The sequence below is a fragment of the Coffea eugenioides genome, chromosome 10, assembly GCF_003713205.1.
Source record: "Coffea eugenioides isolate CCC68of chromosome 10, Ceug_1.0, whole genome shotgun sequence".
NCBI classification, from domain to species: Eukaryota; Viridiplantae; Streptophyta; class Magnoliopsida; order Gentianales; family Rubiaceae; genus Coffea; species Coffea eugenioides.
Genome location: NC_040044.1, coordinates 10,221,922 through 10,235,541, shown reverse-complemented (window position 1 = coordinate 10,235,541; position 13,620 = coordinate 10,221,922). Strand labels below are relative to the sequence as shown.

The following is a 13,620-nucleotide window of genomic DNA, read 5'->3' as shown; positions in this document are numbered from 1 at the left end:
AGAGCAAGGAATTATGCTATTTTCTTTGTCAAGAATAGTAGTTCAGCTTATGCACTTGCCTTACCGACCAGATTGTGGAGGATAGCATGTGGGGTTTTTTTTTTGTTATTTAAATTTTTTGGAGATAATCTGCTACAAAATTTTATTTATGCTAATAAGTACATCATATCTGTCTTGCATTAGTACCTAATTGTTGTGCTACAATCTCTATACCCAACTTAACTGTTTGGGGCCATAGTCATATGATAAAAAAGTATTGACTTTCTCAAGTTCTCTCTGTAAGGTTTGGAGTCCCCTTTTGAACCAAAAAAACGTTGATGTGTTTACAGAGACTAATTGCCTATCAAACTTAGTTAGATGAAGAGATACAATGAATCTAGCCATACTAGACACTGATATCATGGATAATCCGCCTAACATGTTTTGAAGCACTAGCAGGATTTTGCCGTCATAATTGCAGTATTTGGCTACCAGATATATGGAGAGAAACTTTGGAACTCTCTGAGGAATGGAACTTTAGATTTGGCTATATTTCTTAGCTGTTGAGAGGATTTCTTTGGTTCCCATTAGAGTAGTAGTGCTGTACTATTGTGCTGGCCTTGTTTGGAGGGTTTTGTCTCCTCCTTGAGTATTATTCATTTGCATTCTGCCACCCAAATCATCAAGAGTGCTGTACTGTAGTATCGTATGCTATTAATTTGTGGCATCGTGCTAAACTAATTTGAAGACTAGCAAAATTTTCCTTTCGTTTTTCTATTGAAGGGGCTTTAGATACCTATATGAATCAAGGCAGCATTTTTTTTTTTCTAAAGTAGCTAACCAAACTTCATTAAATTTCAATTGATGAAATAAATCTACCACACACTGATAATATAAGAAGCTAAAATGCAAATATTTGCAGATTTGAGCTACAGCTTCAAAAGAGAATTTGGTTTGATACCATGACCAGATACTGTGAAAACTAAATGACACAAAACAAATGAACCAAGGATTAGTTGGAAAAAGATCTAGTATATGATTAATACACCAACTGTTACACGTATATATGGTACAATAAGTGCAAACAGGCGAAGGATCATGGTTACAATTTTCGACGTTACACTCTTATTACATTATCTATTCAATTGATGCGTGTCCCATGTAATAATAGCTAAGAATCTCTCGTGACGGAACACTTGCTATTTTGAAAAGTTATGTAATATAGTGTAACATGAGAATGGGTAACATAAGACCCTAAGTCATGCAAATATAGATTGATTATAGGATCAATTATTGGAGTATAAATGTAAAACTTAAAATACTAATTACTTAACTAAATAATATTTAAACATTGTGGCGCTGGAGTCGAACAGGGAGACCGTCCACAGGAGTAGGGGATGCAAGATTTATTATCTTCTCATCAGGAATTAGCTTCTCCATCTTGAATTTGGTCACCACATTATACATGAACACTAGGATCTCCAGCCTTGCATATTCTTTTCCAGGACACATCCTTGGTCCTCCACCAAAGGGGATGAATGTGAATGGTGCTGGTCCACTTCCTTCAAATCTTGAAGGGTCAAATACGTCTGGATTCACAAAGTATTCGGGATTTTGATGTGTTGAATATACACTCCAAAATGTCTGAGAAAAGATTTCAAGTGAAGAAAAAGTATTAGTAGAGTTAACATCACTGATAATGAAAGAATTTGTATAAAGATTTGTTTGTGATGTGTTCATACTATATACCTTCCATCCTTTTGGAATGGTGAAACCAGCATAGTCAAAATCTGATTTTGCCTCTCTAAAGGCACCTTGAGCGGGCGGGGTTAGCCTTAATGATTCACGTCCTACATTCCAAGAGTAGGTCATCTTCTGGATATCCTCCCAACTCAAGAGGTCGTCTGGACCTTTGGACTCTGCAATCTCCATGATTTCTGTAACAAACACAAATTCACTTTGTTTGAGTTGGTTGACCTAAGAGATCATCATCCACTTCAATATGCAGAGTATTAATCATTACATAGTGTCGTATTGAATGATGAATTTTTTTTTTTTTTTGCTTTTCCTCTCTCTAAAGAAAAGAAGCACTGAATAGTTTCTTTCAAGAAAAACTTTCGGAAAAAAGTCGCTATGAAAAGAATATTAGCCATCACTGAACAAAAGAGACTATTCAGTGCTTTACTCAAGAAAGACTTTCGGAAAAAAGTCGCTATCAGGAGAATATTAGTCATCACTGAACATTAGAATATTAGTCTCAACTTTAACATAATCAAAGGTCAAAGATTACAAAGGGGTGCGGATTAGGTATAACAGTTGTGGAGAGATGATTCTCTAGCACAATTAATTTGATACATCATAGGGGCACGAAAGATGTTTTGGGCAGTTAAACTCTTTAAGAATAATATTTGGAAAATGGTACTCCTTATATCTTTGTGACTTTACTTTTCGTGTTCAGAAAACTTGAATGGTATAAGACATTTCCTTCACCAAAAAACACGAGATTACAGTGAAATGAGAGTAAAGATTATAGTTTGAGATTTCAAGCATGACATGCATTTCCTGAGAAAAAGAAAATGGGAACTTGATAAGAAAGCGCATATGGAAAAAACATAAGGCCCTAGATCAAATCAAAGTATCAAACCTTGGTGCTTTATGATTAATTACCTTGGTAAACCTTATCATAGATGTGTGGAAGCTCCGAGAGATATTTCAAGACGAAGGTGGCGGCACAACTTGTTGTGTCAAAGCTAGCAACCAAAAGACCAACGATGTTATTGCAGATCTCCATTTCGTTCATTAACTTGCCACCTTCATCCTTGACAAGAATCATGCGTGACAACAGGTCTCTTCCTGCAGAGGACTCGTCTTCCATTAGCTCTTTCTTCCTATTTGTAACGATCTTCAGCAGCTCTTCACGTACTATATTTCCTCCTTTAATAGCACCGTTGTAAGCTGTCCCGGGAAAGTCAAGTGGGATGGAGAATAACCCGTTCATCACTCGGGCAAACGGATCAGACAATCTCTTAACATGCTCAGGATCTTCAATGTTCAAGAACAATCTGCATGCGAGTGCAAAAGTGTACTTCTTGGCTAGATGGTAAACCTTGACTTCTTGGAAAGGAGCCCATTCGGCATCCAGATGTTTACGGGCCATGGCGTCCATGACCGGGATGTACTTCTTTAGAGCTTCAGGTTTGAGGATTTCATGCAAAAAGCTGTGCTGAAGGGCACCTACTTCTTTCATGGGAACGTCCACATAAGAGGGAAAGAGCAAGGCCTTCCTCATTGATCGCGGCAACCATGAAGTAACAGCCTTGTCTTCGTTGGAGAACAAGAATTTGTTCCCTGCAGGGCCGCAGAATACGGCAACTTTCTCCCCCATGAAAGAGGTTTTGAAAACTTGGGACGAGTATTTGCTCATTCTCTCCTCGATAAATTTCCGAGGGCCTCCGGAGGCAAAATCTACATTTTCCCCTAGAACTGGCCATCCTAGATTCCCTGGAGGAAGTTTGGCTTTGCTAAACTCTGGATTTTTTATTAACAAGAAAAGATAGAAAGGAACCAATAGGGCTAAAATTGTGTACAGGGAATAGAGCAAAAGGTCCTCCATTTTTCTCAAGATTTGCTGAGAAAGATGGAGGAGATCTAGAGTAAGTATACTACTAGCTAGAAGTTGGATGCTTTGAAGTACTGATCAGTGAGGAGATTGTATATATAGAGAGTTTATGTGGCTTGTGAGACTTAGTCTTACGTTCCTATTGTAAGAACTTCTAACAATGAAGAAGTCGGTCAAAAAAAAAAAGGAACAATGAAGAAGTCAATAGAAGGAAAGAAAAGAAGTCACTCTACGTAGGAGTATGAATTGAGGAACGGGCTGTAATTCAATACTTTGCTGCTTCTAGGGCAGAAAATCTTGAGGTCATAGACTCATAGCACTCCAGGTTTTTAAGGTTAAGAAAAAATTAATCAAGTCAATGGAAATGAACTTAGGTTCATACTAATATTCCAGATCCCCTATTAAAAGTTCTAGAGAAAAAAAAAATTGCTAAATGGCCTTCAAACTTTCACGCTCTTATACTTTTAACCTTCCAACTATTAAATATAGCGGTTTGCTCCTTGAACTCTTAAAATTTTAAATTTTACTTATGGTCTATTGAAGATTAGTTAATTTTTAAATTTTAATTTTAAACATCTTATCTAATAAGTTGTTGTATTAAATAATTTGATTTGTAATTTCAATTATAGTTTGATAGGATTTATCTTGTAATTTAATTTTTTTATTTTGATAAAAAATTTTCTTTGTAACCGTTATCTTTGTAGGGCAGTTTATCATGGTTCTTTTGTCAACTTGAAATGTTGGAAGGCATTTTTGTCAAAATAATAAAGAGAACAACTCCAAATTAAGATTTTTATACTTAAGACTGGTTAGGCAACTAAACTATGTATCTTGAATCTCCATCATACGGGTAGTTTAATGGACATTGGAAAATTTGACATCTATTGGGCCTTGAAGTTATCGGAAAATTTTAACTAGTGCGAAGTTGTTTCAAGAAAGAGTGGATTATTTCATGTCAAATTCTTTCTTGATTTGAACTCCCCGCCTCCAAAAAATATTTTAGTACAAATTTAAAAAATTTGGTGAAGAATTTACAAAATAATGGTAGCAATACCATCTTTGACTTATTATCTAGTCCTATCTAGTGAGGTGAGTACAAAATCGAAAATAAAGTCTAAAAGTGTAATATCATCAAATTTTGATATGAATAAAGTAGTGATTATTCCTTATTCAATTGCATTGACAGGTGATTGATAGTTGTAGGGTTAGCAGACCTAGATAGAGGAAGAAGATTGAAATTACATCGTTTGGTGTTGGGATGTTCAAATTTTGGAAAAACATGAAAAAATAGCCGATTCAATTTAGATTGGATATTCAATTTACCAAATTAAAATTGAACAATAATGAGATGTTAGTGAATATCATTAGCTTTGAGATACATTCGAGTAGATCTAATGGGTCAAATTGATGGAAGGACTACAAGAGCACACTTTTAAGAGTTTAGGGGCCAAAAAGATGCAAAAAAATAATTGAAGGGCTAAAATTATGAGGCAAAAACAATTCTAATCATGCCAAGTCCGTATGGAGCAAATCCATATAGATTTTTTTTTCTTGCAGCATAGTATGTATACCATTAAATTATATGTACTACAAGAGATGATTAACATATTGTTGGACTACAAATCAGTGGCACCAATAATCTCAGAAGAGGACTAGGGACCATATACAATTCATGCCCCAACACTGTAAATTAACTTCAATAACAACAATAATTATCTTTGAATAGTTCAAAAAACAGATGATGCAATATGACTTGGCTGTTTCATCTCCCTTTTCTTTTGTAATTCTGCTATACATAAATAATAAATGGCTGTTTACTTAAGCTATATATATATAGAGAGAGAGAGAGACACACATATACATATATATATATATATTATATTAAAAATAGCTTGGTCCTATAATAAGCTGCCTTGTAAGAATCATTTTATGTCACCCTTACCCTGGAGAACCTTCAATTCGCTTATATGGATGAGAAGAACCTCCACCTCTTTATAAATACTATAGAGAAGACAGGTTGATTAGTCTACTTAATTCAGAGACATAAAATACTAAAACAAGTTTTTGATGATGAAAGGAGAAATAGAAAATTGATGATGGCCAAGAAAAGTTCCTATAAGCCTATAACATGCCCATATTTATTGACTGAGGTTTATAATTTGATATCTCATACTGATAAACAACTAGATAGGTTTGGAAGGGGAGGGAGTGTGAGTGAGAGATTCTGCAGTTGAGCCCTCCACTTACACTATTAAAAAGAAAAGTCTAGTGAAGTGATGTACAAAATTGAAGGGCAATTATAACCTAAAATTTGCCATGCCATGCGTATCTAAGTCATTTTGATTAACTAATAAGAAGTAACCGTTGAGTGCACGAAAATAAATGTGGAGTGGCGAAATCAATAACTAGAAATAACCATGCATGTATATTTCTGCTGCTTAGAATTGAGATTTCAAGATTTTCTAGCTCTCCTTTTCTTGCTTTAAACACGAAGAAACTGCTTTTCCTCCTCTTCTTTTCTACCTCCATGTACAATTCTAAACTGAATTTTTAAGGAGCTTTGATCTTGATAAGATTTTGACGTTAGGGAAAAGAAAAAGAAGAAATACAAAAAAAAGGACAGGTGATGGCAAAAGAATGGACTAAGTAGTCCTGGTTCTTCTAGTAATTAGTACATCTGTCTTCATCTAATTGAAGCTCAGAAATGCAACGAAATTGACTGTGATGGTTGAAAAAAAAAATTGACATTTGTGGGAGGTTTTGAAAAATTACAGAAGTGATTGATATACTCCCAACATGGTTATATATATTGGATTTGTATAACCCTATCTTGAGATTTGGGAGCAATAGTTAACATACACAGACCAGCGGTAGGTGCTATTGATATTTTGTGCATTTATACTACATAATTTAATGAGTATATTATAATATAATTTTATTGTATGTATAGGTTTTAGTTTTTACATCGAATTAATATCTAAATAAAACTTGATCTGTAATTATAAGCTAAATTTTAAGAGAAATACAATCACTGTACGTACCTAATCACACCAAATCCCACTCTACTTCCCCAATCCTTATATAAATATTTTTTTTCCAAATATAATATATATACATATTTATTATTTTAAGTACTTTTGCAAATTAAAAATCAACAGCATGAATGACTGCATTGTATACTTGATTTTATTAAAAATAAAACAAATTGCTTGTGCCTTGTTGTGTTGGGCTTGGCTGCTATAATTGTGGTCTGGGCCACCCATATTTACGTAGGCTAAAAGACAAAAGGACTATTTATCCCCTTATGAAACAATACGACGTCGAATAGCGTACCATAATAGGAGCATGAAGGAGATTTTTCGTATTTCAAACCACATTTTCTTTTTATTTTATCCGATGTGCCCCAAGAAACACTTTTTGTTCAAATGGGTTAATTGCAATCTGTCCCCTGTACCATACCAAATCAGTACTTTGTTCCTAAATTGTCAATTGAAATAGGAAAAAAAAAAAAAACCACTGGGCCAATGGCTCAGTGGCCACCAGGGAGGGGTTTAAGTCCTTCCTTGGGCTGTAGGGTGAGGGTTCAAACCTCACCTGTAGCGAAAAAAATCTAAGGGTTGTGCCAGAGCACTCTCTTGGTCTAGTTGGGTCTGTGTACCCACTTGCCCCCTACCACAGCCTCCTTAGGTTTCCCCTCCCCCCTAGATTAGGATAGAGTAGGTTATACAAATGTATCGTTGCTGACCAAAAAAAAAATAGAAAAAGAAATTGGAATTTCAGTCTTTGATGTTTAGAACACGTGCAATTTTAATTCTTAAAGTTTTTGTAAAAAAAATTTGATTTCCAATGTTTTGCACCTGTACAGTTTTAGTCTCTAAAATTTTGGCAAAAACAAATATGGTTCTCAATTTATCAAAGTTAAAGCAAATTTAGGACAATTAAATTTTTTTTCTTAATTACTGAGGGAATTTAGTCATGTACACTACTCATGTGCCCATTAAATTGAAATTAAAATAAAGAATGAAACTAGTGGCTTACTTAAAAAATAAAGTTAAGGACTAATAACTCACATGTGAGTAATTAATTAACAGGAAAATAAAGAAATTGTTACACTACAAAGTAGAAACCAATCCAAGCACCTAGTTCATGGATCCCTAACTAATTTTTACTCTCTATCCTCAATGATCCCAAGTACAAATCCCTAACCCTCAGTATTTTCGTATTAATTTTAACAAAAATCTTTTTCTTGTTTTCTTGGTTCAATAGTTGTTCACATACCATCACGTGAATTAATCTCATTGTTTTAAAGTTAATCATTGTTTTATTTTATTTTAAATAATTTAATTTAATAAACACGCGAATAAATGTGACTAGATTCCATCAATAATTGAGAAAATTTGTGAATTGTCTTAAATTTGCTTGAAATTAGAAATATCGGGGACTAGTTTTTTCTTTGACCAAAATTCTAGAGACTAAAATTGCATAGGTGCCAATCGTTGGGGCCCGATTTGTTTTTGTTGATATTTTAAGGATTAAAATTATACATGTGCCAAATATTAGGGATCAAAACTACATTTCTTCCATTGAAGTATTATAGTGACTCAGATAGATTTCTCCCTAACTATTGCATTAACCTGATGATCCATCCAACAGGGCTGATCTTTTAGGTTAAGAGACAATAAACACCTTTGCTCATATGAAGCACCCAAATCCCAAATTTCACCCTTCAACATGAATATGATTTTATGTTAATTAAGTATTGATGTGTTTTCTCTCCGTGAATATGATTTTGTTTTTTGTGTGTTCACTGAGAAATGATATTAATTTGAACAGAGAAAATAAATTGATTAGATGGATGGCGGCTCTTCTGAAAGTGATGCAATTAGCTTATTTGTCATTATACTTCTGTAAGGCCAACTAACTTTTACCTTAACATCCAATTAGGGGTGAAATCGAGTCGAGTCTAACTCGAGTAGTGACGTACTTGAGCTCGAACTCAACACAGAAATAAAGATTGAGATCAACTCGATGATAATCAAAGCAGACTCGAACTCGACTTGATCGAGTTTGAAATGCCATTTGAGCTCAATATCGAGTTGAGTACTGGAGCTCGAGTACTTGACAAAACAATCTTGCTGTCACTTGTTAGTTCGCCTCTTTCCTGCACAATTCCTAATAATCTAAAGAATCTAGACTTTGTATCTGAAATGCAGCACTACTAATTTGTACTAAACAGTAAACAAATATTTGAATTAAAGTACATTAATATCAATTGAGCAAGATGAATTGCAATGCAAAGAAACAAGACTTAGAAGCCAATTAAAGTCTTGGAGCCAAGCCAATGGACAAGACTTAGAAGCATGCCATTGCTTCTTTGAACTTTGAAGGACAAGTACATCATGGCTATGATCAATAACCAGAAACCAACACATGCGATACAGTGATAACCAATTTTTAGGCCTTCTCAACAGATTCCAACCAATAACCAGAAACCAAGTATGGTCATGATCAACATTCAAGAATTCTAGCTTCTAAATTCAGAAATTCAGCAAAAGAGAAACAAAAGGGCAGACAGATTCCAAAAAAACAAAGAAAGAAAGAAAAACCACACGCATGCAGAAACTAAGTGGCCATGATCCACATTAACATTTTCAGCAATATGCACAAGTAACAACCTATTCTCAACCTCATCAGAATTTCACAAAAATAGAAACAAGAGTGCAGCCAATTGAAAGGAAAAATTCAAGGAAATTTTCTTGAGTCTAATGAGTATTTAGAAACTCCTGTTTATAATCTGGTAAATCCAATAGCTTGTTCACTTTTTATGCATCTTCAAATTTTGATGTACAGTCTACAACACCTGGCCAAACACAAATGACAAATCAACCAACTTATGTACAATTTAAAGTTAAAATTTGAACACAACTTAAAACAGATTAAGAACAAGAAAATTAGAATTCACAAAAAAGATGGACCTGATTTCCAGCAGCTTATTTGCTCCTTATGCAACTTTAAACATTGGGAAGCTCATATTCTTTGAGAGCTTTCTGTGGCTACATTTAGGTGGTGGAAATGCAAATAAACCTAATTTATCTTAGCAATAACAAATTTATATAGATATAATTTACTTTCAATTTCTTTTTGACTCCGTGTAAATTTCTACACCAATTGCCTGCACACATTAACATCTAGACTGTCTCTGGAGCAAGTGAAGCGCAGTAGGAATCAATCACCCTAGTTTGAACACTAAAGGTGGCCTCAGATATGATGGTAGTGATAGGAATGGCCAATACATTAGCCGCTAGCTTAGAGAGTACCGGGTATGTTGACCAGTTGATTTTTCACCAATCTAAACAGTTGAAATCCTTTGGATTTTGCCCAGTAGGCTAGCAAGGCTTGTCTAGGTAATCCACCAACTCGCTCTTGTGGGGCTCATTGGACTCGAGTTCACCACAATACTCATCCAAATCATCCCAATAGTCAGCACTTGCTTGAGGTAGACACACTATCTCGGATGCAATATTTAATGAACAATCTATCCCCACACTTCCACTAGTAGCCATAACAACGCACTCATCATAAAGCTCAAAGATGGTTTTTCGAACGTTTGTGACATTCTCTTGAGATTTATATGCAGAATACATCTTAGGAAAGACGAACTCTATTGCTTGCATTTTCTGTCTTAGATCCAAGATAACTGCAATGGATATCAATAAATTGCACTCTTTCTAGTATTTGTCAAACTTGAATTTCATTCTTGTAATCACACCCCGGTTGAAATCATCTTTATTATCCACTTTTGCATCGAAGAGTTTCTTCACCTTTAGAACTTTAGGGAGGAATAGGTTGTTAGTTGGATACTCAATCCCCCAAATTATGTGTGTAGCTATGTAGAATTTGTCTAAAATGGTGCATACTTTCTCAACTTTCTCCCAATCTTATGAAGATGGACAAATCTCATAAAAGTGCTCTCTAACTTGGAAATGAGAAAAAACCTCCTTATATTTTACAGCACAACTCAACATTTCATGTGTTAAATTTCACCTTGTCCAACAATCATGGAGTAATTTTTTCTTAGGAATTTGTAGGTGTTGAGCAATTTCTGCAAATAGCAATGCCCAACCATCAGACTTGTTCACTAAATCCACACTATCTCGGATATTTTTACAAATATCTACTATCTCTTTCAGGCCATCTTGAACCATAAGGTTCAAGACATGGACGTAACAACGAACATGAAATAGCTTTCCTCCACCCAATAGCTTCTTCCTTCAGCCGAAATTATCTTTCAACAATTTCACGGCCAAATCATTGCTCGAGGCATTGTCAACAGAAATAGTGTGAATTTTTCTCTCAATTCCCCACTTCTTTGCATACTTGAAAACTGCATTCGAAATCTCAACTTCTTAACGAGGTAGTCGAATATGAACAAAATTTAACACCCTCTTCTGAAGCTTCTAATTTCCATCAATCCAATGCTTGGTAACTACCATGTATTCAATTTTTTTATTCTTTGATTTCCACATATCGGTTGTCAAGCTCACTTTCTGTACATGCCTGGGCAAGTTCTTCAACTTCTTTTTTTCTATTTCATACACCTATGTACAATCTTTTATAACTGTCATGTGTGAGATCTTCTGCTACTCCAGCTACCCACGTTTCATCATTAGGTTGAAACCTTCTTCCTCCAAAATTGTGAAAGGGTGCTCATGCATCAAGATCCAATGTGCAGCAGCATCTCTCATTACTTCCATATCGAATTTGCCCACGTGCAATGTTTGTATAGCTAGAAAACGCTCATCCGCCTACTGAAAGTTTATCTTTATCTGCTACTCGGCTTTTTTAAGCTTGGCTTTTCTAACAGAACTGTTTTCTCAATGCCTCCATATGCTATTGGTTTGTTTAGTTTTGCCCCAATTTAGTTTCTAGCTACATATGGCATAATATATACCATTTTCTTCCAAATCGTCGAAGTCGTCCCATGTCTCAGATGTTTTATTCCTTTTAGGTACTCGAAATTTACTATCATCTATCTTGTTGCTGCCTATTGCTGTCTTCGGTTCCCCCTTGTTGTGTTTCACCATCCACAGGAGTGAGATCATAGGTGTCACGGCTTACAAATATTGGGCTGTCAATCATGACTGGTATGGACGAATCTGTCCCAAACACACATGGCATTGAAGAAACCTTGGAAGGACTAATAGACATGCCTTAAAAAAAATTCAGCTTATGAATCCCATAATCTAATTATGAATGCCGAAATAAAATGCTGTGGGAAAATTATTAAGTAAGACTTAGGTTTTATAAACTAAACATGTTTTAAATGCTTTATTTTTAGATAGTATTCTTCCTAGTTTAGGAAGTACTAAAAGATAAGGAAATGCAAGTTAACTTCTATTTTCATCATGATAGCAGCTTATGTACTGGCTTTTAATACTAATTTCCATGCTCAAAATATCTTTATTCAAGAGGTTTCTCCAGCTGATTGCTGATCAAAAGCTCCACCAAAATTAGGAACCCAAGCTCAGAGCTTGAGCTTTCTTCCTATAATTACAACATAGGTCGACTATAACAAACACAAACTAAACCTATCCTTCCCTATAAAAGCAACTCTGTTTTCTGTTAATTATCACAAAAACCATGTGCAACTTGTCTTAGTTGTACAACCACAACCCAACAGGTACATAAATAGGACAACATCTAATTATACTAGCTTGTTAACACTTAATATTGCAATTCAGATGTATAGGCAAATTCTGAAATCAATGCACTTTCACATCAAAGAAAAACCCACAAGCATGTTTAGAGCCAATGTCAAGAAACTTACCAATTCTCGAAACTGTAGCACCAACTACCGAATCGCTTGTTGAAGGAATTGAGCTGCCTTCCATTTCTTCAAAGTTCTAGTGCAGCAATGGAGAGGGAATGGGATATGCAAATGGAATCTATTGAATTGCAGCCCCCAATTTTTTTGTTAGGGTTTCTAGATTAAAAATTAATATCAAATTTATCAAATTTAACCTCATAATTCAAATATTTACTACACAAATGCACAATAAATACCTCAATTTGTCAAATGCAGTTGCTGAAATTGGAGGGTTTTGATTTGATTTCAAACCCTTGCTCAAAGATCGGCCGCTGCAACCTACTCCATTTCGAGCTCGCAGTCTTCAAGTTTAGGAGAATGAAGAAGGAAGGTTAGCTGAAGTGCTTAAAGCTCCAGATGTCGCAATTGATTTGTGAGTCGTGAGAGTTGAGAGTGAGAGATTGGAGATTGAAGATTGAAGAGGAACGAAGGAGTTTATGTTTTTTTGTTTTCACTTTTCATCATTTCATCATATTGCTCAAGCCAAATTTACTTATTCACCTTCATTATTATTACAACATAACTGGTTAAACTTGTAAATATTGTAGCTAACAATCCTAAAAGAGTAAATTAATAACTAATATATATATATATATATATATATATATATATATATATATATATATAACATAAACGCTACTGAGCTCGAGCTAGCTACTCGTCAAACTCACAATTCCTCCTACTAACTACTTGAGATAGACTCATTTGCTCTAGCGAGTAGCTCGGACTCGACTGAGCTCGAGTCGAGTAGTTAACCAAGCTACCCGCGAGCTCGATTCAAGCTACTCGATTCCTCTGCACCCCTACATCCAATTGGTTTCAGTTTGTGAAAAGTTTGAGATACTATGGTATATATAGCAATTGATAGTTTAGGGAAAAAGTTTAATAATCAACAACCCAGATTAAATTTGTATAAAGCTCTAAAGCATCTGGAGGAACAAAGCCATCTTTTACACATTCTTGACAAGGGATATAGAATTCGTGTTTTCGGGTGTACACTTGTACATGGCTTGGACATTATTTCGTGCAGTCCAAAATGGCAATTGTTCAAAAGCCTTTCCCCTATAGTGTCTGTCAACTGAGTAAAAACTAAAAAGTAAGAAAAATCCCCAATAGTAGTACAATTTCACGCTATCAAAATTCAAATGCATGAAAT

The 13,620-nt window shown here is 34.9% G+C and overlaps 1 protein-coding gene across 1 annotated transcript; it reads right to left on the bottom strand.

The window, feature by feature from the left end:
* Positions 1-991: 991 nt before the first annotated feature.
* LOC113750033 (beta-amyrin 28-monooxygenase-like) lies at positions 992-3,772 on the bottom strand. Its single transcript, XM_027293951.1, has 3 exons — positions 2,647-3,772; positions 1,729-1,916; positions 992-1,623 (listed from the first exon to the last, which is right to left on the bottom strand). The coding sequence occupies exons 1-3, from the start codon at positions 3,590-3,592 to the stop codon at positions 1,324-1,326; spliced, it is 1,434 nt and encodes a 477-aa protein (XP_027149752.1). The 5' UTR covers positions 3,593-3,772; the 3' UTR covers positions 992-1,323.
* Between the last annotated feature and the right edge of the window lie 9,848 nt (positions 3,773-13,620).